This window comes from Saimiri boliviensis, chromosome 4, assembly GCF_048565385.1.
Source record: "Saimiri boliviensis isolate mSaiBol1 chromosome 4, mSaiBol1.pri, whole genome shotgun sequence".
NCBI lineage: Eukaryota > Metazoa > Chordata > Mammalia > Primates > Cebidae > Saimiri > Saimiri boliviensis.
In genome coordinates, this window is record NC_133452.1 from 108,024,228 (window position 1) to 108,051,009 (window position 26,782).

The following is a 26,782-nucleotide window of genomic DNA, read 5'->3' on the forward strand; positions in this document are numbered from 1 at the left end:
CCCATCTAATTTTTGTATTTTTAGTGGAGACGAAGTTTCACCATGTTGGCCAGGATGGTCTTGATCTCCTGACCTCATGATTTCTCCGTCTCGGCCTCCCAAAGTGCTGGGATTAAAGGCATGAGCCACTGTGCCAGGCCAGTGATCTTTTTTAAAGTGAAATCTTATATATGGATTGGGGATTTGTAAAACTGTAATAATGGGATTAGGTTCTTCACGCTTCAAAAAAGATTCCAAACACACTTAAAATATATGATCCCAAGACAATATTCCCAAAAGTCTTACATAAACACTGCACTTGAGAACAACTGCAACTGTATACATTCTAAGCTCCACAAATAGTGAGAAAAAGCTAACACATCTCCTTGTCTCCTTTCATGACAAAGAATGAAGAGGAGGCGAGACACCACAAATACCAACGGCTGGTAATTTACCCTTCATGCTCCTCCTGAAAATTAGTCTAACCATTCTCTAGCCTACTTTCAGGCCTCAATTAACCAAGGCAATATGGAAAGTAGGCAGTTAGCCCAAAATCATTACTTAAACAAAACTAGTAAAAAGCTTTAACATAACCTCATTTGGTTAGCTACTCATCCAATGCTAAAGCACAAATCTAACATTCCAGAAACCGCATCTAAAGGTGTAAAAAAAAAAAAAAATCAGTAGTTTTAAAACATTAATAATCTTATAAGTTGCCTCAAGAAAAATGATTAAAACGTTATTTTTTGGTAAAAACAGTTTGCTATCTGTCTCTCAGCTAAGCTCTTCTTTCTTTGTTATAAGACAGAAGTTTACGTGGCTAACTCCAACCACATTTTCCACCCCACTTAGATTTTCTCCCCAGCTTCACCTACTGCCTGACTCTAGGTATGGCATCCTCAGTCAAACTGCACCAACCTGTCTTGACTATCTGAATAGCCACTGTGTTTTTTTCCCTTGATGGTTAATCCACAAACTAGTTAATGTGCCCCTAGACAAAGGAAATTTGATGGAATTTCCATTTCCAACTACCATTTAAAAAATAAAAATAAAAGAGAACTAATAAATTTAACAAAGTTAAAGGATACAAAACCAACAAAAAAAATCAGTTGTTTTTTTATACAATAACAATAAATAACTGAAAAAGAAAATTAGGAGAACAATTTTATTTACAATAGCATCAAAAAGAAAGTATTTAGGAATAAACCTAACCAAGGTGGTAAAAAATCTGTACACTGAAAACTATAAAACATGCTGAAATAAACTAAAGGAGATTCAAATAAATGGATATCCCATGTTCATGGATTAGAAGATACTATTATAGATTTCAATAATACCCAAAGCAATCAATCTATAGACTCAATATAATCCCTATTAAAATTCCAACAGCAGTTTTTGCAGAAATAGAAAAAAAAATCCTAAAATTCATAAGGCAAATCAAGGGACCCTAAACAGCCAAAGCAATTTTGAAAAAGAACAAAGTTAAAGGACTTACATTTTCTGATTTCAAAACATATTACAAACCTATAGTTATCAAACAGTGTGATACTATATAAAGACAGACATACAGACTAACAGCACAGAACAGAGAGTCCAAAAGAAACCCTTCTGTATATGGTCAAATAATAGACCACATACCAAGACCACTACATGAGAAAAAAGATGGTCTCTTCAATAGTATTGAAAAACTGGGTATCAACATGCAAAAGAATGAAGTTAGATCCTAATGTTACACTAGGTACAAAAACTAACTCAAAATGGATTAAAGACATAAACCCAAGGCCCAAAACTATAAAATTCCTAGAAGAAAACACAGAGGAAAAGCTCCACGACATTGGATTTTGCAAACAATGATTTCCCAGATATGATACCAAAAACACAAGTAACAAAAGCAAAAATACATTACATTAGGTTTAAAACCTTTTGTTCATCAAAGGATACATTCAACAGTGTAGAAAGGCAACCTATGGAGTGGGGGAAGATATTTGCCAAACAGATAACTGATAAGGGATTAATATCAAAATATATAAAGAACACCTACAGCTCAAAAACAAAAAATAAAATAACCTAATTTTAAAATGGGCAAAGAACCTGAATAGATACTTCTTCAAAGATAATATACAAAATGGCTAACAAACATATTCAAAAGATGCTCAACATCACTAATCATCAGAGATATGCAAATCAAACCCACAATAGGTTATCATCTCATACTCATTAGAGTAGATACTGTTCAAAAAATAACAAAAAATAACAAGTGTTGGTGAAGATGTGTAGAAGTTAGAACTTATCTGCAATGTTGGTAGGTAATGTTGGTAGGTAAAGCAGTACAATTGCTATGGAAAATAGTTTGGCTGCCCCAAAAAACTAAAAGCAGAGCTACCATACAACCTAGCAATCCCACTGCTAGGTATATGTTTAAAAGAAACTATCAATACAGTAAATAAACAACCTACAAATGGGAGAAAATATTCGCAAACGATGCATCTGACAAAGGTCTAATATCCAGAATTTAAAAAGAACTTAAATCAACAACCAAAAAACAAATAATCCATTAAAATGACATAAATAGACATTTCTCAAAAGAAGACATACATGCAGCCAAAAAAAAAAAAAAACATGAAAAAATGCTCTCATCACTAATCATCAGAGAAATGCAAACCCAAACCATCATGAGATACCATCTCACATTGGTCAGAATGGTCATTATTAAAAGGTCAAAAAACAAAAGATGCTAGCAAGGCTACAGAGAAAAGAAAAGGCTTATACACTGTTAGTAAATTAGTTCAGCTACTGTGGAAAGCAGTTTAGAGACTTCTCAAAGAACTTAAAACAGAGGTATCTTTCAAGCCAGCAATCCCATTACTGGGTAATACCCTCCCAAAAATGGATCCTCATACCAAAGAGATACATCCACTCGTATGTTCATTACTGCACTGTTCACAACACAAAGGCATGGAATCAACCTAGGTACACATCAATGGTGGCGTGGATAAAGAAAATGTGATACATATAAACCATGGAATACTATGCAGCCTTAAAAAAGAATAAACTCATGTTCTCTGCAGCAACACAGACGGAACTGGAGGCCATAACCCTAAGCAAATTAACACAGGAACAGAAAACCAAATACTGCATGTTCTCAAGTATAAATGGGAACCGAACATTTAGGACCCACGGACATGAAATGGGAATACTTGATACTGCAAACTACTAGAGTGGGGAAGGAAGGAGCTAAGGGTCAAAAAATCACCTATTGGGTACTATGCTCACTATCCCAGGGCAATATATCCATATAACAAACCTGCACATGTACCCTCTATATCTAAAATAAAGGAACTATAAAATAAAATAAGTTTAAAAATTAAAAGAACTGAAAACAGGGTTTCAAAGAGATATCTGCACACCCATGTTCATAGCAGCACTATTCACAATAGCCAAGAGGTGAATGCAATCCAAATGTCCATCAATGGATAAATAAATAAAATGTGGCATATACATACAATGGAATACTATGCAATTATAATAAGGAAGAAATCTTGTCACATGCTAGAACATGGATGAACCTTGAAGATATTATGCTAAGTGAAAGAAGCCAGTTACAAAAAGACAAGTAGTGTGTGATTCCACTTAGTTGAAGTATCCAAAGTTGATATTTTATATATAGAAAGTGGTTACCAGGAGCTGAGGAAGGGGGCAAAGGGGAGTTGCTTAATTAGTTTCAGATCTGCAGGATGGAAAAGTTCTAGGGATCTGTCTCACAACAATGTAAATATATTTAATACTACTAATCTGTAAACTTAAAAGTGCTTAAGATAGTAAATGTTATGTTTTTTTATCATACTAAAGAAAATCTTAAATAAAAATAAGAAAAATATATAAAGAAGTCTAAATCATCTGTTTGCTGAATAGAGAAAGAGAAAATAAATGAAAGGAGAGTAGGTATTTTCCTTTAGTGTAAGTGGGTATGTCTTCATTTCTGGTGCACTGTACAAATGCCAGTTCCACAGAGAGAGAACAAAGGGTTAAAACCTTGTACATGAGGCCCAGAGCTTTCTAAAATCCAAATTAGACACTAAAATTCATCATAAAAGCCAAAGTGTTGGATCCTCTACCTTCAGAATCTCATCACCCACATTCTCAGAAAAAGGAAGAATCCTGCTCACAGTAAGGACTGATTCCACTCCAGGGAATCAACAAGAATATCTAGGTTGTGGCAGTTCGGGTTCTTGATGAAAATAACTGAAAAAGATACCAGCAATTTCAGGGGAAAGGAATTATGGAGGTATCATAGGGAGTTGACAAGACTCCACAATAAAACTAGAGGACCAGTTTAGATAACAGAAGGAATATTCCTGTCTGGGTAGCCAAGAATACACTCATGACACATCCCAGATGAGCTGCATAAGGACACCAGCCACAGCTATGGTTGGCCCCAGCACCCCTGGACATTCACTGCCATAAACAATCTCCAACTGACCCTGTATTTCTACATCATCTCCTTAATGCTCAAATTCTGGAGTAGAAAAAAACTGATTGGTCATGCCAGGGAAATTGCATTCAGTGGGGAACTCCTTCCAAAAAGCAAGATATTCAACTGCTAAATGAGAGAAGGCAATTGTTAACATTGGTTACCAAGTAGCTTAGCAGCTACTTCGTATGTCTTATATGCCTAGCTCATCCAGTTTAAAATAAAGTAATAAATTTCTAATTAATTCCAGTAAACAGAATAAGAATGTATAAGCTTTCTGGATCATGTCACTCACAATGTGGTAGGTTTCCACAGGTTAACCAACCAGATGAGACCACTGAGAAACTGTCACTAGGTAAAGCAAGGTGCACAGAAGTAGGTGAGATGAACAAAGCCTGTGGTTAGTTGCCCTCTAATGCTTGTGTCAAAGTCAAATTTGCCCAACCTTGATAGGAGCCGACATGTCTCAAAACTCCTGCCAGAACAGACTATGATGACAGTGCATACACCAACAGCTGTCACCACGACCACAAGACTAACACTGTTCAAGCAGAGAAGATGCCATTTACCTGGCAGTTTAATCAATATGTAATATAAGCCTCTAGCCAGCTCCCAGACAGTCTACTTTAAAAAATTTCCACAGATTCCAAAGGGCAAAGATACATAGAGAACTAGAAGTCATAAAGAGGTAAAAATAAAGAGAGTAAAGTTAACTGTATTTTACATTATATTCTTTTATTCATTCAATATATGCTTCTATTCAAACAGCCCTGAAGACTTTTGCTTTTATGATGATAGGACAAAGATGTCTCTACTTTCTTTCAACAAGTCAATGAAACAACAAAGAGTTTCAAAACAGATATACCATATATATATATATATATATTTATATATATATATATATATATATATAGAGAGAGAGAGAGAGAGAGAGAGAGAGAGAGAGAAGATTTGATCTAAAGGCCTAACCTACAACACAAGCAGTAAGTGGGAAAAGAATTGGTGAAAGATGAGAAAAATGAGAATGGTCAAAACTCAATGTCTGCAGAGGCACTATCAACAAGAAGAAAGCTGCAGGGCTCCAGAAAAAGTCAGGAACTGGAGGCATCATCTACTGTGAAGGTAGGGTGAGTTCGCAAAAGCAGAAAACAGAAAAATTGTTTGAAAGTCTGTATAAGCAGCAGTTAGATCCCAGGGTGCCTCTCCTTGGAGGAGCTAGAAGATATTAATACATTATTAATAAACATGGTGTCAAGGAGGCAAAAAACTTGTACACAACAGCACTGAAGAAAGAGTGAAAACAGGGATAGGAAGTAAAAATCTGCGTGCTAGAGAGTGAGACCTTCCACTTCCCTCACCCTTCAGGTCCAGAACTCCAATAGCCAGGCTGAGATTCCCAAAGCAGGAGACTGAAAGGCCATTCTCTAGAAAAATTAAACCATCATCTGAGAAAAGACCTACAGATACTACTGTCAATATCTGCAATGAGAATGCTAACAGGCTACTGAGTATCCCACAGGGAAGCAAGCCTGCATTCACATAAGACACACACACAGCCTCTAGTGAACTTCCTAGTGTCTCACCTCTTACATGAACAAAAGCCAAGGATTAACATACATCTAAAGAAAGCCCACCCCACCCAAGAAAAATGATAAAAACAAAGTGAAAAAAAATCAGTGAAAACAGGAACAACACAGGTAACAGAAGAAAACTTCAAATATATAGTATTTAATATCCTTATTGAGTTAAGATCTTGTATTCATTTAATAAAAACACAATACTATTAAGAAGAATCAGGGAGCAAGAAATGGGGAAACGAGGACAAAAATTCAATGAAAGGATTTTTTTCTTTCTGAGAAAGAACAAAAATCAAACAGTTAGACATTAGAGAAAAAAGACTAAAGTATTAGAAAATCAATGTAAGAAATCCAATATCCAAATTAATAGGCACTCAAGAGAAAGAGAACAAGGAAAAAAGTAGGGAGAAAATTTTCAAGAAAAATAATATAAGAAAACATGTAATCACTCAATCATAGAATTTCTTAAAAGGCATACTGAGAACTCAGCACAATGAATGGAAAACAGCTCATACCACAGTAATTCAGCAAAAGATGTGGTGAATACATACATGAATAAGAGATAAAAATGTTTCATAGAGAAAACTGACCAAAACTAAGGAGTAAGAAAGCAGGTAAATAAACAAAAGTGACTTCTTCATCTTCTCGTATGCTACATGCAGCAGGAAAGCACCTGATATATGTTCATATATGATGTGCACTGATATTCTTAATGATCCCTCTGGCTCATGATCATAAGAAATGGAACTCCAGTTTACAATCAGCTATTAGCAGTTATTTGTACCATAAAGGGATATTCTAAGATAATTATCCCCTCTACTACTCTTTCCCCTAAAATGTATTAATCAAAAAATAATTCGATTAGCAATTTAATAATTATTTGTAATGCTTCAAAATTTAGAACCGAATACACACACATACACACATACACATAACTTCCCTTTCCCCTCCTGTTTCCAAAGCAAAGACAGAGATAAGACTGACAGACACACGGACACTCACATTCACATACCACACAACTACCGGCACATACATACACAGTCCATGACCTTGGACTCACATCTCTTCTCAACTTCACCCTCTGTTAGACTTGCGGACCTGAATGGGCAGTGGGTGAAGAAGCCACAGTCTTCACTGGAAATACCCACCAGCACTCTAGGTGACATGTGTTTTGAGCAATAAAAAGAAATAGCATGATAACAATCTAGCCACTTACTCCACAGTATCGGTCGCCATTAAATATCTGAGGTGGCAGGGGGTTGCCCTGAGCAGGCTTTTTTTCCGGGGGGACATTTTTGTACATCCATTGCCTCTGTTCTTCTGACATTGTGATATCCACCTCCTCAAACTCTATCTTGTTGGCTTCCAGAAATCTAACCACATCCTGCTGCTTCTTCTTTATCTACAGAGAGAAGACAAACAAACAAGTAGACATGCTTATGTGAAATAATATGTATATACTTCCAAATTGAACTAGATTTCATTTACGATTCTCAAGAGGTCACTGATACAAAAAGAGAGGTTATTTATACAAATGTCATGCACTGCCCACTCACTAGATATCCAGTGGAGGACTAAGCCAGTCCCAACACAGTCGTTTCTTTGATGTTGCTATTGTTGTTGTAAGATGGGGGTCTCTCTATGTTGCCCAGGCTGACCTCAAACTCCGGGGCTCAAGTGATCTACCCACCTTGGCCTCCCAAAGTGCTGGGATTACAGGTGTTAGCCACCGTACCTGGCCACTAACACAGTCATTTCTTCAACCTAGTCTCCCCACAACTCTGGAGCACAATTCAGGTGGCTTGGAAAGAATAGACTATGAGATGAGAGATTCACTTAGTTCTCAGTGGGCCATTAACCACTCTCCATTTCACCCCAACCCCACCCTCACCTTTGCAAGAAGTTGACATTTATAGTCATAAAAGCTCCCTTTGCCAAAAACCATGTACAGCCTATCTGGGATGTCGACATTTCATTGATTCATGACAGCAGCAACATTTTTATTCCCCTCAGCAGCCTTCTTCAGAAATTCCACAGCTGTAGCCACTACCATGAAAGCATCCTTTCATCAATTCACAAGAGAAAAATGTTCTCCACTTCTAAGGTGAAAATAAACAACAAATATCATCTTACTTTGAACTCTGTTTCTTTTTCTTAACCCTTTTGATTCCTCTGATCTTTCACTTTTCCTTCTTCAGTCACTAGGGGTCAGATGTGCTCTTGAGAAACTGCAAATAAATCTCTGCAAAGTTTTCAAAATGTTGCCTACCTTCTTAAGAGTACACATAACTAATTGAGATGGAATGACAACACCGTTAACACTGCAGTCTCCCATTATCCATGGGGGATACATTCCAAGACCCCCAGCAGACACCTGAAATGGCAGATAGCGCCAAACCCCTATATATGCTATGTTTTTTTCAATCTGATGACTGGGAGGCACATCCAGGTTTGTGTTTTAAAGGGATCACTTTAATACTATGCAGCTTAAAAAGAAAAAAAGAGAAGCTCTGTATATACTGTTAACATTGTTATGAAAAGATCTCCAAGGCATATAAGTAAGTTTAAAAAAAAACAAGGAGCAGAACTCTATGCAGACTAAGCTCACTTTAAAAACAAATGGAGAAAAATAAGAATACATTTATATTGGCTTGTATTTATATTGTTTTAAAATAATTGTTGAAGTTCATGTAAGAAACTAACAGAAGTGGTTATCCAAGGGCTGGGGGAGAAGGAATTCAGTAAGGAAACAAAGTGGGAGCAAGAGTTTTACTTTAAAACGTTTTGAACATTATAAGAAATGTGTTAATATTCAAAAAAGTAAACAGAAGAAATGTATTTTAATGAGAGAGAGGGGTGGCACCCTAGCTTCCACAGGGCAGCTTGGAGGATGGCTGTACACACCACAGACATGCCCTGTTTAATACAAATCACATTTTCCCACTGTGACATGAAGCAGAACTCAAAGCATTTTGTTGAGTCACTGGCCTCCATGATTCACTTATAAGAAAGGGCAGATATTAAAAAGAAGAAATGAAAAAACAGTTAAAATCTTAGAAAATTAGCTAGTACTACAGCAAATCACCCAAATAACAAGGTAGGAGAAACTTAACCCAGAAAAGGAAGTTTTCAAGTGGATGTTTGTGACATTAGCATCAGGAAGGAAGATGTGTCACACTGCCGCTGGCTGTTTGTAAGGTCTGCAGAGGTGAACATGGCCTGGAACTGGAAGCACCCACACTAGTGTGGAGGGGGCAGGCAGTTCAGGAAGCAGGAACTTAGAAGAACACATTGGCCTACTGGGTGGGGCCCAGGTAAGAGGCTTCCCATGTGGCAACAGGCAACAGGAAGCCATCAAGGGCACTTCATGGGCTAGGCTTAATTCCAGAGTCCAAATAACCGTAACATACACAATCATTTCCTTCACACAATGAGTTTCTTATTCTCCCCACGTTTCAACTCTTCTGAAATGAAATGCATCTTATAATCAATACCAAAAGGAATTTACTAAGCAAATGGAAAAGAAGTAAATTTTGGGCCCACAGACACCGCTTTCATTTATGTCACTTTATCCATGGGTGGAAGGTAACTGCACCTCCCTTGTTTGTTTTTACTTAAACACCCTTGGAAGCAAAACAATGGTAGTTATTTACCCAATAACCAATCTCCCTTTCTTTCTAAATACAGAAGCCTGGTTTTACTTAGAAAAGCAATGGGCTCAGCTACAAAATCATGTTTACCCAAACACCTCTATTGCTAGAGGTAATCACATGACACAGTTCTGACCAATATGATGTGAGTCAAACAGTCCTTGGGAAAGCTTCATGTAAATGAATAAAAACCCAAAGCAGGCTTTTGCCCTTTAGTCTCCATCCTGGCAGAAATGCAGATATTGTGCCTGAAGGTGCAGAAACCACTTCACAAATGTGAAAACAAACACCATAAGTATGTGAAAATACCATATGCTAAGGACGGTCAAGCAGAAAGACAGTAGCCTGGGTCCTTAATGACATTTTGTAGCTGCCATCCCTGTCTCTTCATGCACAGCCTATTCTATGTCTTTCTGTATTAGACAAATAAACCCTTAATAAGTTAAGCCACTCTTCATCTAGTTTTCTATAGCTTGCACCCAAATGCAATTCTTAATTGATACTTAAAATGACTTCAGAAATATTGTATTATGATAAAGCATTGAAAATAAAAGCTATTACTGCACAGTACAGGCTGGCAATAAAGGCTGTTAAGACATAAACTTAATATATGTGAGTGAATATTCGTTACCAGATAAACAGAGGAATTTTCCTAATCTACTCCATAGAGCAACAACCGACATGTTGGAACTAAAACTGGCAGGTGATCTAAAAGGATGAAGGGTGCGTTTCACCTTAACATTCAAACACGACTACACACCATACAAAGCAATTAAAAGGAACACAGAATCTCTTGCATTAGATTGTGGGTAGACAAAATATGTCCAAGGCCCAAATCCAACCCACTGATCATTTTATATGGCCTGCAGCCAAAATGGTCTTTATATTTTTAAATAGTTGGGAGAAAAAAATAAAAATAATAATAGTATTCCATGACATGTAAAAGTTATATGAACTACAAACACTAGTGTCCATAAACAAAGCTGTACGGGAACACAGCAACACCCATCCACTTACATATTGTCTATGGCTGCTTTCTCTCTACAATGGCAGAGTTGAGAAGTTGCAACAGAGACTGTGTGGTCCCCCAAAGCTTAAAACAGGCATCCCCAAACTTTTTACACAGGGGGCCAGTTCACTGTCCCTCAGACTGTTGGAGGGCCACCACATACTGTGCTCCTCTCACTGACCACCAATGAAAGAGGTGCCCCTTCCTGAAGTGCGGCGGGGGGCCGGATAAATGGCCTCAGGGGGCCGCATGCCACGGGCCGTAGTTTGAGGACGACTGGCTTAAAATATTGACTGGCTGCTCTGTATAGGAAAAGCTTGCCAACCTTTGGGCTAGATCACAGATATTCACTTCTGGGTGAAAGTTCCCTTTCTCAGTGAGCCCTCCTTTGACCACCTGATTTTATACTTTTACCAGCTACCCAAGAACTCTCTACTTCCCCTTCACTGCTGTATTTTTCACCACAGCACTTGGCATCTGACAGACTGTATAACTTATTTATTTGTTTGTCCATCTCTGCTACTAGAATATAAATCCCCCAGCTGGGCACGGTGGCTCATTCCTGTAACCCCAGCACCTTGGGAGGGTGAGGTGGGTGGATCACCCTGATGTCAGAAGTTCGAGACCAGCCTGACCAACACGGTGAACCCCTATCTCTACTGAAAATGCACAAATTAGCCTGGCATGGTGGCACATGCCTGTAATCCCAGCTACTTGGGAGGCTGAGGCAGGAGAATTGCTTGAATGCAGGAGGTGGAGGTTGCAGTGAGCAAAGATCACAGCATTGCACTCCAGCCTGGGCAACAAGAACAAAACTCTGTCTCAAATAAAAAATTTTTTAAAAAGAATATAAATTCCCCAAGGCTAGGAGATTTATCAGTTTTGTTAAACATTTCTCAATGACTAGATAAGATGTTCACAGGTAGAAGGGCCTGTGAGATGGGGAGCTTTCCTCCCAAACAACAGCAGGGCTGATTTGCTCATCCTTGAGGGCTCACCTTAAGTATTAGCTCTTTAGAGAGCGCTCTCTAACCACATTGCTGAAGTTTTATTGCCTAAATTTCTTAAAATGTTATTTATTTATAGGTCTCTGTTTTTGTTCTCACTCTCTCTCTACAACCTCAGTTCTGGAAGCAGAGGACAGGCGGGAAGGAGGCCTTCAATAAATATTAACTGACTGGATGATTCAAGAATTATCCCAGTGCTGAATATCTAAGATTTCCAGGTAATGTTCAAGAGAAGCTATTCAAACTAAGTCAGTAATTTAATTTATGTGAAAAAAGACTTTGCTTCTAACTTTGACAAAGATTGAAAAAGAAAGTAGTATGTGGTTGCATGTTTAAATAAATTCTATTGTCAGTTAATTTTAATAGTTGCAAGTGTATAACAAAACAAAGTGTTTTATTTTGCTCAAATGGTTTTATTAAATTGTTGATACATTTGCAAATTGATGGCAATTGAGAATTACATAGATGTGTCAGTATTTCCCTTAATCTGCTTCCCATTACTACCATAGTACTCTATTACCCTCAATCACTTCCCCCAACTAACTTCAGGAACTCTGAAGCAAACTCCTCCCTCAGACGTGCTTTGAAGCAGCCTTCTTGGCCACTGAATGGATAAGCCTTTACCCTTTTAACTGCAGATCTGCGAATCTACTGAGGACCCCAATGCCTGCACCCAAGCCCTGGTGACCCACCCCCACAGGGCCCTGGGCAGTAAGCTGCAGAGCCAAGCTGACTCCATGTGAACACTCAGTGACCCGTGGAAATCTTAGTGAAATCTGGGTGCCTTCACTGGCAACCTCCTGGCCACAAGAGTCCCTAGGGATTGGATCAGAACACAGGCTAAATAATTACCTTACACATGACTCAGCCTTAACCCCCTCCTACTCTGTGGCACTGACTGCTAAGTAAACTTGCACACCTCTATTCTCTTCTTGTAGGATTACTTCTTTCCTGGGAGGATGCCAGTTAACTTATATAATTAAGCAGCCCCTGCCAGATTCCTTCCATAGCCTTCTGGACACATCTAGTCACGTTTGAATTCTAGGGTATACACAGCTGATGCTGCACCCTGGGACCTTGGGACTCAGTAGGAAATAAAGAGACATAATCAATTTGAATAGGAGGTTTTTTTAACATTGAGATTTAATAAGAACAATAATGGGAAAGCAAGTTTAACTGAAGACAATGAGGCACAGAGGACAACAAGGAAAACTGGGTAAGTATACATCTTAGAGTCAGATTGTCCCGGTTTTAATCTTGACCCTGACAGCAGCCTTGGAGAAATTACTTGGCTTCTCTCTTAGCTTCAGTTTCCAAACATGTAAAACAAACTGCTAAATTAAGTTTAGCCTAAGGCCAGTAGCAGTGGCTCACACCTGTAATCCCAGCACTTTGGGAGGCCAAAGCAGATGGATCACCTGAGGTCAGGAGTTCAAGTCCAGCCTGGCCAACATGGCGAAACCTTGTCTTTACTAAAAGTACAAAATTAAAAAGTACTTTTTACTAAAAGTACAAAAATTAGTTGGCTGTCATGGCGTGCACCGTAATCCCAGCTACTCGGGAGGCTGAGGCAGAAGAACATCTTGAACCCAGGAGGTGGAGGTTGCAGTGAGCCAAGATCATGCCGTTGCACTCTAGCTGGGTGACAGAGTGACTCTGTCTCAATTAAAAAAAATAAAAATAAAAAACTTTACTTAAAGCTACCTCCTTACAAATTTTAAGTTCAGTCTAAAGGTTTCTCCATTCATAGAGAACTGTTACCTAACCATATACATAAACAGACTATAACCTACTCTTGGAACAATCACAGCAATTCAGCCAATAAAGGCAGTCAACTGTTTAAACTGTGTCCAAATAAGGCAAGTGCCAATCTGTAACCAATCTAACTTCCATCAGATTACTCCTGTTTTTGTACCTAACTTCCTTTTTCTGTACATAAATTCTCTTTGACTATGAAGCAGCATCAGAGTCCTTCAGAACCTATGCTGATTCAGGGGGCTGCCCAATTCACAAAATGTTCTTTGCTCAATGAAACTCTGTTAAATATAATCTGTGTAAAGCTTTTCTTTTAACAGAACCCAATTATCTTTCTTCCACAGGTTCGCCAGAAAATTAAATAAGAAAAAGCCTAAGCAGTAATGAGCACCTGCTCAATTGTTTCATTCACTCAGACATACTAGCTTTTTTATCTTTGCCCTAGATGTGGCCTTCTGTCAAAAATATAGCAACTTCTGAGTGCTTTCAAAGGCTTTAGATATTCAACACAATGGTTCCTTATTTCACCTGCTTTCACACTTCAAACACACAGCTTTCTTTATTCTGACTTGGGGTCCTAAGGTTGATTAGGACCTCTTATGTATCTCAAATGGAAAAAAGTCAAAGACAGTGAGAGAAAAGAGGAGGGAAAAGATGAGTTTTTTTAAAAATAGCTTGACAAAATTTACAAAGGAGGGGCTGGACTGGATTAGGGAAGGTAGAAGACAATTCTTCCTTTCAAGAGGAAAGGACTGAGGATCTTTCCCTTGTCAAAGACCTCAGGAACTTGCCAGTGATTGAGTAGGGTACCTCACATATGGCAAATTCTTTAAATAAAACCCCATTCTTGGCCTCACTAGGCATTATACTGTCATAAAGAGGATGTAATGGCAGAAAGTACTGTGGCAGACATTAGCCTAGTTATGCCAAAGCCATTCATGATCTCCCCTGTGAAGACTAAAAAACTAAAGCTCCAGTGCAGCTACCCTTGCAACTAAAGCAGCCACGTGACCCAGATATGGCCAGTGAGGTGTGCGCCCAAGTGTGCTAGGTGGAGCTTCTGGACAGAGCTTGGCTTTCCTGCTGAAGCCGACAGATTACAATGCTAGGGTCCCTGGTCCCTGCCCTTCCTCATTCTTCCAGCTTGGCACCCAGATGTGAGGGCTAAAGGTGTGGGGCAGCCTTTCCACCTTGAGGTGACAGGCATCAGAAAAGGCCAAGAGAATCCCAACAAGGCAGGCCCTACTTTCCAGGAGAGACTGAAATATCTCTGTGTAAGCTCAAGTTAGACAGGTTCTCTGTTACTGGCAGATGAACACATTAATAACCGAAACCCTCAGTGGTATGCCTCATTGTTGGGGAGTAGGGCAAGGGTTTAGAGTAATCCCCAAGAAGCCATCTGCTAACTGGCAATGTTCCCATGCTGTTTAACTAAACGTGAGATTATACATAAAGTACAGTGTCTCCAGTTTCTACTTCAGTTTATCTTACTAGAAAGCAACTACCACGTTACCAAGCCAACGATAAAGAAGCTGACTTACAAAAGATTGAAGCTTGAGTTTTGCAGAATCAGTGTCAAAAAGATTATAAAATAAAAGTCAATTTTTGAAAAACTGTTAGTACGTATTATAAATTAAAACAATATAATTTTAACAATAGAAAAGGCTGTGGTTTTCCATCTATGTATCACTAGCACAGTCCCTTGCACTTAACTACATAGGCATATATTTGTATTAAACAAATAAACATTATTATGCTTGAATTAATACTTTTAACTTTGTTTTTCTTTTTAACCAGTCAACATTGGTTGGTCTGTGAACATGTGGCTCTGCTGGACTGAACATGGTGACAGTGGCACCAAACGCTGCAGCCTGATCCTCAGTTGGGTCAGTTGGCTTTGATTTGTGTTCTAGTCCTGAACAGTCAAAAAGGGGGTGGGTCTGTGTCACCTCGACCAACTTACTTATTCTTCCAAAGCCTTCATTTCCTCATCTGTAAAACACAGATAATAATTCAGCACAGAGAACTGCAATGAAATTTAAATGTCATTAATGTTCATAAAGTTCTTAATGCAGTGCCTGGCATGCTAAAGAGCTCAACATTAAATCCAATCACTTCATTTAGTTCCTTAACTGAAACTTGGGCAGATATCAGAATTTACAGTCTACTGTTCTTGAGTTTAAAGGAATATTTTTGAACAGATCAAAGAGGGGTTACTACTGCCTTGCCAGTGGCTGGATGCTTCTAACTATTAGCTTATTACCTTTTACGTTGAATCAAATCTAATCCACCACTAACCAATTATTATCTGTACATATTTTCTGACTGGGAACTGTATTTTCTGAATAGGTTAGTCAATTCCCTTCACATTCTAGATCATACATTAATGAAACAATATTTGCTTTTAATTATTTGTATGACTTAAAAATAGCTAAGTAGGATAATACTAGAACTGAATTAAAATTAAAAAAATTAATTAGCCAGGCGTGGCGGCAGGTGCCTATAATCCTAGCTACTCATGAGACTCAGGCAAGAGAATTGCTTGAACCCAGGAAGTGGAGGCTGCAGTGAACCGAGATTGTGCCATTGCACTCCAGCCTGGGCAACAAAAGTGAAACTCGTCTCAAAAAAAAAAAAAAAAAAAAAAAAAAAAAAAAATTAACAAGTCTATAAAATCTGCTACCTCAAATTTAATAACTTTATTTCTCAAAACTATGTTTTAAGGTTTAATTCCACGTAATTACCTGTTCATGTTAAAAGACTAAAATCAGCGTCTTCCACAGCCCTCTCTCTCTACAACTCCCCCACCATCGGCTACCAGAGCCATAGCCTCTCCGGTTTCCTAGTAACCACAAAGTCATCTTCTTTTCTTACTTCTTTACTGCCTCCTTTAGCTACCAAACACTATTAATTCTACTATTCGTTAAATCTTGCCTATTTCTCCCATTGTTACAGTTCCTTTTCTATCCCACTGATGTCAATACCTCCAAGAATTTCTTTACTGTCCTACTTTCTCCCATCTAAAAGCAGACAAGAGTGTTCTTCTTAAGCACATTATCACCGCCTTTTCAGAATTTTATACTCCTCATTGGCCCTTAAGAAAAAAAAAAGTTCTGTAGTCTCCTGGTCCTACTCTTTATCAGTCATTCCCATGTTTATCTCACCTTCAGAACTATGGAATCTAACCTTGCTTTGCTTTCCTTTCAGAATTGGCTAAAACCTCAAGCCTCTCTCTCCTCTCATCAAAATACTCTATCTCTTTTCTCTAAATTATACAAATTCATCAGGCTTCAAAAGACTTGTAAACATAAGTCTAAACAATTTGGCGACACCTTTACTTCTCACCTTCTCGTGTATATTCTTTAATATATAGTTACTACAGGTTCAGTGTGTGTGCACACACATTCATATTTATGTTACAGTTGTCCCTCAGTATCTGAGGGTAGTTTCAGGAGTCCCCCGGTACCCATACCAAAATCCAAAGATGCTCAAGTCCTTGATATAAAATGATATAGTATTTGCATATAGCCTACACACATCTCCCTTTTACTTTAAATCACCTCTATGTTATTTGTAATACTTTATACCATGTGAATGCTATGTAAATAGCAGTTACACTGTATTGTTTTTTAAATTTGTATTTTTAAAATTGTTGAATTGTTCTTTTTTTCTGAATATTTTTCATCCACGTTGGTTGAACCCAAGGATGTGGAACCTGCAAACACGGAAAGATCAACTGTACTATGGTCCTTGATGTTATTGAGGGAATGTGTTCTTACCGGGTCCCCAAGGGGCCATAGTTTTTTTTTTTTTTTTTTGAGACGGAGTTTCGCCCTTGTTACCCAGGCTGAAGTGCAATGGCGCGATCTCGGCTCCCCACAACCTCCGCCTCCTGGGTTCAGGCAATTCTCCTGCCTCAGCCTCCTGAGTAGCTGGGATTACAGGCACGCGCCACCATGCTCAGCTAATTTTTTGCACCATTAGTAGAGACGGGGTTTCACCATGTTGACCAGGATGGTCTCGACCTCTTGACCTCGTGATCCACCCGCCTCAGCCTCCCAAAGTGCTGGGATTACAGGCTTGAGCCACCGCGCCCGGCCAGGGGGGCCACAGTTTTAAAGGCAAGAATCTCCCAGTGCCATGACCCCCTCCCATCTCCCTCCATCTGAGAGATTTAACGGTTTATGTTTGAATTCTGTGGGCACGGGAAGAAACTAAGAGTCAATCACTCCAGCGGACATTTAAAGGAAGTCTTTTCATTAGCCAGAGGAATTTGGGAGTTTCTCCCAGGATAAATTCCCCTGCTCCTTCACCCACACTTGATTTCCAGCTCTCTGGAATCCCCTACCACATAGTGGGAGCTCTCTTTCCCCTCTGAAATCCCCTTCCACACTCTTCATTGAAGTCTTTCTCTTCTTCTCCTTTTCTTCTCTTTTCTCTACCTAAATAAAATCACCTTTCTGCAACAACTCTTGGGTCCGATATTTCACTTTTACGGGCATACAACACACCTGCAGTGGTCTCTTCTCTTCCTCTTAAGAGTGTGGAGACCAAGAATCCACAGCATTCTCTCAGGGGAGCTGTGCCTCACCAACACCCCAAAAAAACCTGGCTATATTATGATACATCTTTCCAAGAGTATTTTCCACATGGTATATATTCAATGTTATCCAATGTTTCCTCTAGGAATTGCCTGGAAGAATGGATTCTAGAAGGAAGAATGGGTGACTAAGATTTACTTGTAAATCAGAAAACCAGAAAATTCAGAAGATCTTAGTGATGGCACCACCACTATAAAGGAAGGTGACCCTATAAACCACCTACTCACCAGCTTAATCTAGAAACCTGGACATCATCATTGACTCGCCTTGATGATGCAATTAACCATCACGTCATGACCTCTCTGCTTTCAGATTTTTTCTTGAACCCATCCACATTTCTCCATTTTCACTGCCACTGGCCCATGCTAAACCTTCATGTCTCCTCTAGAGCTTCCTACATCTTTTTCTAGCTAGATTACCCCTAAACCACTTTATACTGAAAAGCTAAAATGAATATTTTTTTAAAAAAATTAAATGGTTTCTAATCTCTACTTTAAAAACCTTTCAGTAACTTCCCATTATCCTTAAGATGAATGAAAAAGTCCATACCCGGCTTCAGGCAGTGATGAAAAGTGCCCAACTCTTCAACTCCTTGCCCTCTCCTATCCCTCTGCAAGTGAATCTCCACCCTTGGGTGAATCTGGGTCACCTGGAGGGCTTGTTAAAGCACAGATTATGGAAGGGAGAATACAGCCCCGAGTTTCAAATTCAGAAAGATTGGAATGGGGCACGAGAATCTGCATTTCATATATTTAAACAATGGAACATTATCCAGTCATAAAAATGAAGTACTGATACATGTACAACATGGATGAACTCTGAGATCATGCTAAGTGAAAGAAGTCAGTCATCAAGGACCACATATCATATGATTCCAGTTGTATGAGATGTCTAGAATAGGTGACCCTATAAACCAAAAGTAGATTAGTGGTAGCCTAGGGCTGGAGTGAGAAAGGTGGGAGGCCTAGGGACCTATGGCTAAAGGGGTGTGAGATTTCTTTAAGAGGTAATAAAAATGTTCTTAAATTGCAGTGATAGTTGACAATTCTGCAAATATCCTGAAAGCCACTGAATTGTATAGTTTAAGTAGGTGAACTGTATGGTATGCTAATCATATTTCAATACAGTTGTTTTAAAAAAAAAAACCAATTTGCAAATCTAACAAGTTCTCAAGTGATGCATGAATCAAGCTTAAGGAACCACTGCTCTACACTAAGCCTATGCAGTCTCCCTTCATCTGCTCAATTGCATCATCCTTCCTGCATCCAAACTTCCCATAAGCTAGTCAGCAGCACATGAAACCTCTTTGCAGCTTCACCTAGCTAACTCACATGCTCCCTCTTACACCCTCAGCTTTAAGGTCATCCTCTCAAGTAAATCTTCCCTGACAAAAGCACCCAGGTATTGCACTACTGCATTCTAGCCTGCGTGGCAAAGTGAGACTATATCCCCAACCGCACCCCCACCTCCACCAACAAAACGACCCAGGTAAGATCTTTGCTTGTAAACATTTTCACTATGTCATTAATTCCTCCTTTATAAGATTAATTATACTTTAAATGAATTAAGTAATAGGTTACTTAGAGCATACTTTCCTGCTAGGATATTAACCAGGTAAGACAAGAAGGAATTGCCACAGTGTTCTCAGATAGATCCCTAGGGCAAGCCATAATAGAATCAGATATCTGCACTGGGGAGGAATGAAAGTAAAAGGGATCAAACCTTAACACCACCCCCCTCAAGCAGGTACAAGACACTTTCAATCCCACCTGCTCTTTCGTCCTTTTGTCCAGATGCACATCAAGTTCTCTAAGAGGAAGACAAAGAAACATCTATCAAAACATTTCTCCTGAATCTCTTGAAGCTGATAGGGAGAGTACAAGAATAATATAGCCAAGAAGAACAACCAGGATGAAGCATAAATTTACTCAGTGGGTCTAATTCAGCTCACCTTTGGCTTAGCAAACTCAACAAAATAGTGACCAAGATGGAACAATGACAGCATATGAAGTTAGGGGGTTTACCATTGATGTTTGTCCGTAAAGGAGTAGAAGGCATGAGAAAAGAAAACAGAACAGGGACTAAAACAGCATTTGTAAAAATCAAAACAAAGATTCTGAATGCTGAGCTACAATGGACATATTGTCAAACAAAATCCCACACAAATTCCAACCATTTGTTCACTGGAAAGGACTGGAAAATTCACTTGATCTTCAGCAAAAATAAATCACAGTGTGGTAATACCACACCAAATATTTTTACCTTTCCTTCTCAAAACTTCAGTGAATACAATCATATTTCATAAATAAATAAAATAGGATTGTAAGCCACAGTACTTCATATCAGCTATGTTAAAATAAGTGGCAATTGATTTGGAGTATGTTTTTAAGATTTGGAATAATAAAAAATTATTTCTTCTTTCATATACTATGGCAGGTTATAAAAGTGTTCACAAATTCTCTACCTCTGTGCGTCCACACCCTGACACTGTGAAATGCAACTATTCTCATCAAGAGATGGGGTCTACTTCTCCATTCCTTGAATCCTGATGGATTCGCAAGACTGATATAAATAGAGTTCTAAAAAGTAATTGGGGCTTTCCTTCTTACCACTATTAGAACCCTGAGACCACCACCAAGTAAAGAAGCTTGAGCCAGCCAGCTAGACAATGAGACATACATGGCTCAGTCACCCTGGCCAACAGCCAGACCTTTTTCCACCCCAAAACCTCCAGCGGCAATCACTGGGGTGCTTTCCAAATCTTTGTTGGTTTCATGTGTTCATGCCCACTCTTTCTTAAGCTCCTCTCAATTACTCTTTTCCATATGCCATCTCTTTCCTGAGAGGACTGTGAATAATACACCATTCCTGGTTATCCTATATCAATTAGCATCTTAAAACTTCATTGTCATATCACTTGACTGGCCTAACACTTTCATGAGCTTCCTCTGACTACAGAATAATGTTCTCACTCTAGACCTAGCATTTGAAGCTCATCATAACTTGGTCCCAAGTGAATTATCCATGTCATCTCCTCCCACCTCTGCTTTCCTACACTTACTTCCACACTATAGTGAATTATCACTGATAATTCTTTGGTTTTCTATTCCCCTTTCCTTTAGTGCCTTCCTGCCTTCTCAATATTTAAGTCATCCTGTTTAAACAAGGCCTAACTTAGAGCCTTAGTGCACCCAGGCATTATTCTACTGTATTCTAGCCTGGGTGGCAAAGTGAGACCACATTCCTACCCCCAATCCCAAATCCACACTGCACTCAACTGAGCCTACCCAGTGGTTATTAATTGGGATGGTTTTGCCCTCCTAGGGGACATTTGGCAATGTCTGAAGACATTTTTGGTGGTCACAGCTGAGGGGATTTGGAGGAAGGATACTACTGGCACCTATGAGTAGAAGCCAGGGATGCTGCTAAAGCATCCTAAATTGCACATAATACCAGCCCAATCCAGAACACTCTCCCTTTACTTCTGACCTACTGGATCTTGTCTAGTATTTTAAATTCTCGAGAGCACGGCCCACATGCTATATCGCTATGATTTTAAGGTACCTTGCACACTACCTTAGCAAATAAGGAATTTGCACAAATAGTGAACATGAAATTGTCAAGGTCTAAACCATGATCCTGAAATCAGTCATTCATCCTACAGCTATTTATTGACCTGTCAACCTACTCAGGTGACAAAATAAAACTGACACAGAGAGCTTAATTAAGTACTTTACCTTAAATCACTCAATATACAAGTAGCACTACTCAGGATTGGAACCCAGATCTCCTATAAAGCAGTCCAACGTCTACTTCCCCATTCTCCCAAATGATACAAATTTAGGAGTTGGATAACTAAAAACTGTTATCCCATAAATTTCATCCCAAATGAAAATACAAAGCCTAAAGTTCCACATATTATTTCAAGTGATTGTTTTTGAGATATCACCAAGGAAGCAGTTAATATTCAAAAATTAAGCATTCTGGGAACACATAAGGCATCATGAGCCAGAGCTGCAAAAATGGTAAAGAGACAAAAAGAATCCCACAAACATTTAGGATTGAAATTATCAGGCATGGAATATTAAATAAGCATGTTCAAACAAATAAATGAAGGGCAACAGGAAAGTAAGTGACAGGTGGGGTGTCAGCAAACTAAAGCTTCCCAAAGCTTTCAGAGAAGACAAGACAGGGCTCATAGCCACAGGCTAAACAATCAGCCTTCACAATCTCACTTTTTACTGCTAATCCAGGCACAGAACCCACTAACTTCACTATAAAAACAGGGCCAAGAGCACAGACTTTTTCTACTCACAGAAAATGCAAATAAACCAAAACGTACTCTCTTTTATTTCTTTAAGGGACAGCTATAGCTACTGCCAAATAATCACAAAAGTTACTTTATACAAGACTTTAGATTGTTTACAAATTCCAACAGTCAGGACACACATAATTTGATAGTAAGGTCTAAAATATACAAATTACAGTTTTGAATAATTATGGTGCCAGGGTAAGCAATTAGAGAAGGTTCCTAACTGGAGAGAACCAGATGATTGAAAGACTAAAACCACAGAGACAGACAAAATGACATTAATATACCCTTCTAAAAGTCGCCCCCAACCCAAAATTTCCACTGGGTCCCCTCCTCCTTACTGCTAGGTCCATTCTGCTCTGCTTGGAGGTTTTCTAGGCATTGACTCATCTTGAAAATATTTATTGAGTACCAGGCTTAAGATGTGTCAGGCACCGTAAGAGATGTCAGAAACCACTCTGACTCCATGCTACATCTGGGCCATACCTAGCCCACCTTATGTCCTACTGTGCACCTGAAACCCAATCTGGTCACAGCCTCTCTCAAAGTCTCAGCGGCCAAAGAGCAGTTTGCTGTCGTTCTTACATTAATGTTCCAATCTGTTGCAGAATGATACTTTTATAAAACAAGAAACTAATTTCTTTTTTTTTTTTTTTTGAGACGGAGTTTTGCTCTTGTTACCCAGGCTGGAGTGCAATGGCACGATCTCGGCTCACCGCAACCTCCGCCTCCTGGGTTCAGGCGATTCTCCTGCCTCAGCCTCCTGAGTAGCTGGGATTACAGGCATGTGCCACAATGCCCAGCTAATATTTTGTATTTTTAGTAGAGACAGGTTTCACCATGTTGACCAGGATGGTCTCGATCTCTTGACCTCGTGATCCACCCACCTCTGCCTCTCAGAGTAGTAGGATTACAGGCTTGAGCCACTGTGCCCGGTCAAGAAACTAATTTCTAGAAAAATTAAATAACAAAGATAAACTATAAACCTGAAGTTTTCTTCATTATAGTTGATAAAATTATTCTGTAAAGTCACTATAAAAGTTTCTAAATGATTCCCTCAATTGCAGTACTTATCCTGGTAGCACAGGTAAGTCCCTGGACAATACTTTGAATAGCCCTGCTGCAGACATACTTCTGAGTCTTCATTTGAAAGGTTCTTCTCAGCTAAAATCACCTCCATGTCGTCCATACTTCCTACCCAAGTTCTATTTATTCTTCACAGCTCAGCCTCAAATCCATACTGCACTCAATCAAGCTTACCCATTGGTTCTTAATTGGGGTGGTTTTCCCTCCTAAGGGACATTTGGCAATGTCTGAAGACATTTTTGGTGGTCATAGCTGAGGGGATTTGGGGGAAGATACTACTGGCACCTATGAGTAGAAGCCAGGTTGTTGCTAAAACAGCATAAATTGCACAGAACAGCCTCCACAGTAATGAATTATCTAGCCCAAAATGCCAAACAGTGCTAAGGCTGGGAAACCCTGATTTATGCTAACCACTGTCCTTCAGAATCATCTCCTTCACCAAACTCCCATTATACTCACAGTCACCACAACCTACCATTTAGTAATATTCAGCTTGGCAGTGTTTAATAACAGTTTCATGTGTCTGTGCCTCTTTCCCTGACTTTCCCTATCAACCCCTCTGGAGTATGAAGACAATGTACACATCACATCTGTACCCCCATGGGTCTCAGTCAGGTGGCTTCAGAAGGGCTGCTTACACCCAGCAGCTGATTTATTCCCGTTTGATATGATGCAAGTGGCTCTAACTACTTTCTCCATCAACGTGTGTATAACAAACTACTTTTAGCCTGTATTTTTTTTAAAAAACCTGTAGTACTAAGTGATGTAAAGCCTTAATAAAACATTAGCAGAACCACGGAATGAAAGACTTGGGTGGTTGGATTTTACTGTTTTTACATTTTCTGTCAAGATAATATGTTTATTTTCTAAAGAAAAAAGTGAACCAAGCATAAAATATTAATTTACAATGCCACTATTTGATGAGATTCTCTTAGAAAATTATATACAACTCTTCATACACAAGCTTCCTGTTAATTAGAGGATACTCTGTAGAAGCGCTGCTACAGCAAAAATTGCTGTAATAGTCTAAACCCTCTGCAGTAAGAAGGAAATCCTGCTGAGGATAGTAATTTCTATAGACAAGAATTGCAGGACTCCAGCCAAAGGCTATGCCTTTATCAATGTGCGTAGATGCTACTCTGCAACATAGTGTCTTTTGTAATACGTTGTTCTCATTTCTGTATCAGTCAGTCCGCAATTGTGTGAAAAGTGATTCTAAAAATTATCTAAAAACTACTTCTATTTACATTTGAAAAATAATAAAGAACAGGATGATTTCCATAATTACATTTTAATAATTATATAATTGTATATATCTATGTATTCATATATTTATATAATTATTTATAATTATATAATTAGTTCATATTTCCAGAGTAGGCATAAACTGATATACTTAAGAGAAAGTCTGGATGCCCTCACTTGCTGATAATTTGGATATTTGTCTGTCAAATCCCACGTTGACATTTGATTGTCAATGTTGGAAGTGGGTCTGGCAGGAGGTTTTTGGGTCATAGGGGCAGATTTCTCAAGGATGGCTTGATGCCATTCTCACCAGAGTGCATGAGTTTTCACTCTTGTCTCCCCCTTGAGAACTGTTAAAAGGAGCCTGATACCTTCCTTCCTTCTCTCTCTCACATCCTTCCTCTTACCATGTGATGCCTAGCATGAGTGGCACCAGAAGCAGATGCCAGTGCCATGTTTCTTGTATAACCTGCAGAACCATAAACCAAATAAACCTCTTTGCTTTATAAATTATCCAGCCTCAGGTATTTCTTTATAGCAACCAAATGGATTAAGAAACCTGCATTCTATGGACTCACCTTCTGTCTTCGGTTGGTCTTCTCATTAGCACTTTCCTCCCTCCTTGGGCTACTGAGCAATGCTAGCTTCCTTGTCCACTGAAAACTCCATCTAACTGACTGGAGACTCAATGCTATTTCTGTCCCACATAACTGCCACTGGGAAATTTTGTATCTTTCTGAAATCTCTACAGGTACTTGCCCTTCCCTCAGATGATCTTAATTCCTGATTCCAGATAAAAGAATGTCCAACTTGGAGTGTGCCTACAAATTCTGGTCTCTCCACCTCAGACTTCTCTATATCTTGAGCCATATAATTCTCCATTCCATCTTGACTCCAGAAAAAAAAGTGAAGAAATTAACAAAGGAGCATTAGGGTAATTCTGTGTGTGTGTGTGTGTGTGTGTGTGTGTGTGATAGAGAGAGAGAGAGAGAGAGAGAGAGAGACAGTGAGAGTGTACATAAGAACTAGCATTAAAAATAACAAACCAAAACCCTTTTAAAAGGTCAAGAGGTTCACTCAGGTGTTTACCAGAACTTTCAATGTTCTACACACCTCCTGAGGAACCAGAGAAACACAGGTGACAAAACAAAGCCTCTCATTTGATGCACTACAAAGTCTAATGGGAAGAGACAGAGCTTGCTTGCAAGTAACTTCAATTTGAAATTGGCATTAACAGAGGCATGCCTACAGAGCCAAGACCATCAAAGGGGAAAGTGCATGAGGAGGGCTAAAAAGCTACACCTGTGTGTAGGCAAAGTACAGAAGCACAGCACTGGAAACATAAAAAGAAGAAACACAAAAAGAACAGCTCCTAGGATAATGGGAAAAGAAAGTCTGTAAGTATTATAACAAAAGGTAGAAAGAAGGGATGATGAATGGCAAAAAAGGAGTTGCAAATGTGGGGGCCAGAGTTAGGAGGAAATAACCTACTTTCTCCTGGAATTGGATATTGAGGTTTTCTGTATACTTGAAGCTCACCCTTCCAAACACAAATTTACCATTATATTTTATTTTAAACTACTTCTATGTAGAAATCTTTCTAAAATATACCACATATGTTTCTGCAGTGTAAAGCAGAGACATCAAAACAAAATATGCCAAATCTGATTTAATCTGTTCTAGGCTAAAAATCCTCATGATGATCCATTTTGGTATTTTGATGTGGTGTGCTGACATTCCCAGAGTCCATTCAAATATAAAAGTCTGCTGTTTTACTTTATGCCAAACACAGTCTAAAACTATGCTTCTGGAATTCTCCAATTCTGCCTAAAGAAGGGAGCTGTCACTTCTCAGAGCTTCCCATTGTTACTTCCTTCACTTGGGCTTTGATGACTTCTGCCTGCTTCATTAACAGTCCTCCGGGTGAGGTGGTCCTACAGGGTGGCCCTCTGCCATGCAGAATGTAGAATGAAGAGCCAATCACCTCTCAGTGGCTTTTCTGCTTCCTTCCAGGTCTCCTGCTCCATTTCACATGATTCTAGAATCCTGATATCTAAATAGAATTCTACAATAAAATTATCTTCAATAAC

General features: G+C 39.0%; 1 protein-coding gene across 4 annotated transcripts in view; it reads right to left on the bottom strand.

Moving 5' to 3' along the window:
* SH3BGRL2 (SH3 domain binding glutamate rich protein like 2) overlaps positions 1-26,782 on the bottom strand; it is a 165,881-nt gene that overhangs the window by 18,672 nt on the left and 120,427 nt on the right. For all 4 annotated transcript variants that reach the window (XM_039467917.2, XM_039467919.2, XM_074398031.1 and 1 more), the window contains one exon: positions 7,244-7,429. In XM_039467917.2, the coding sequence (XP_039323851.1) occupies positions 7,244-7,429 (186 nt within the window). The remainder of the gene's footprint in view (positions 1-7,243; positions 7,430-26,782) is intronic.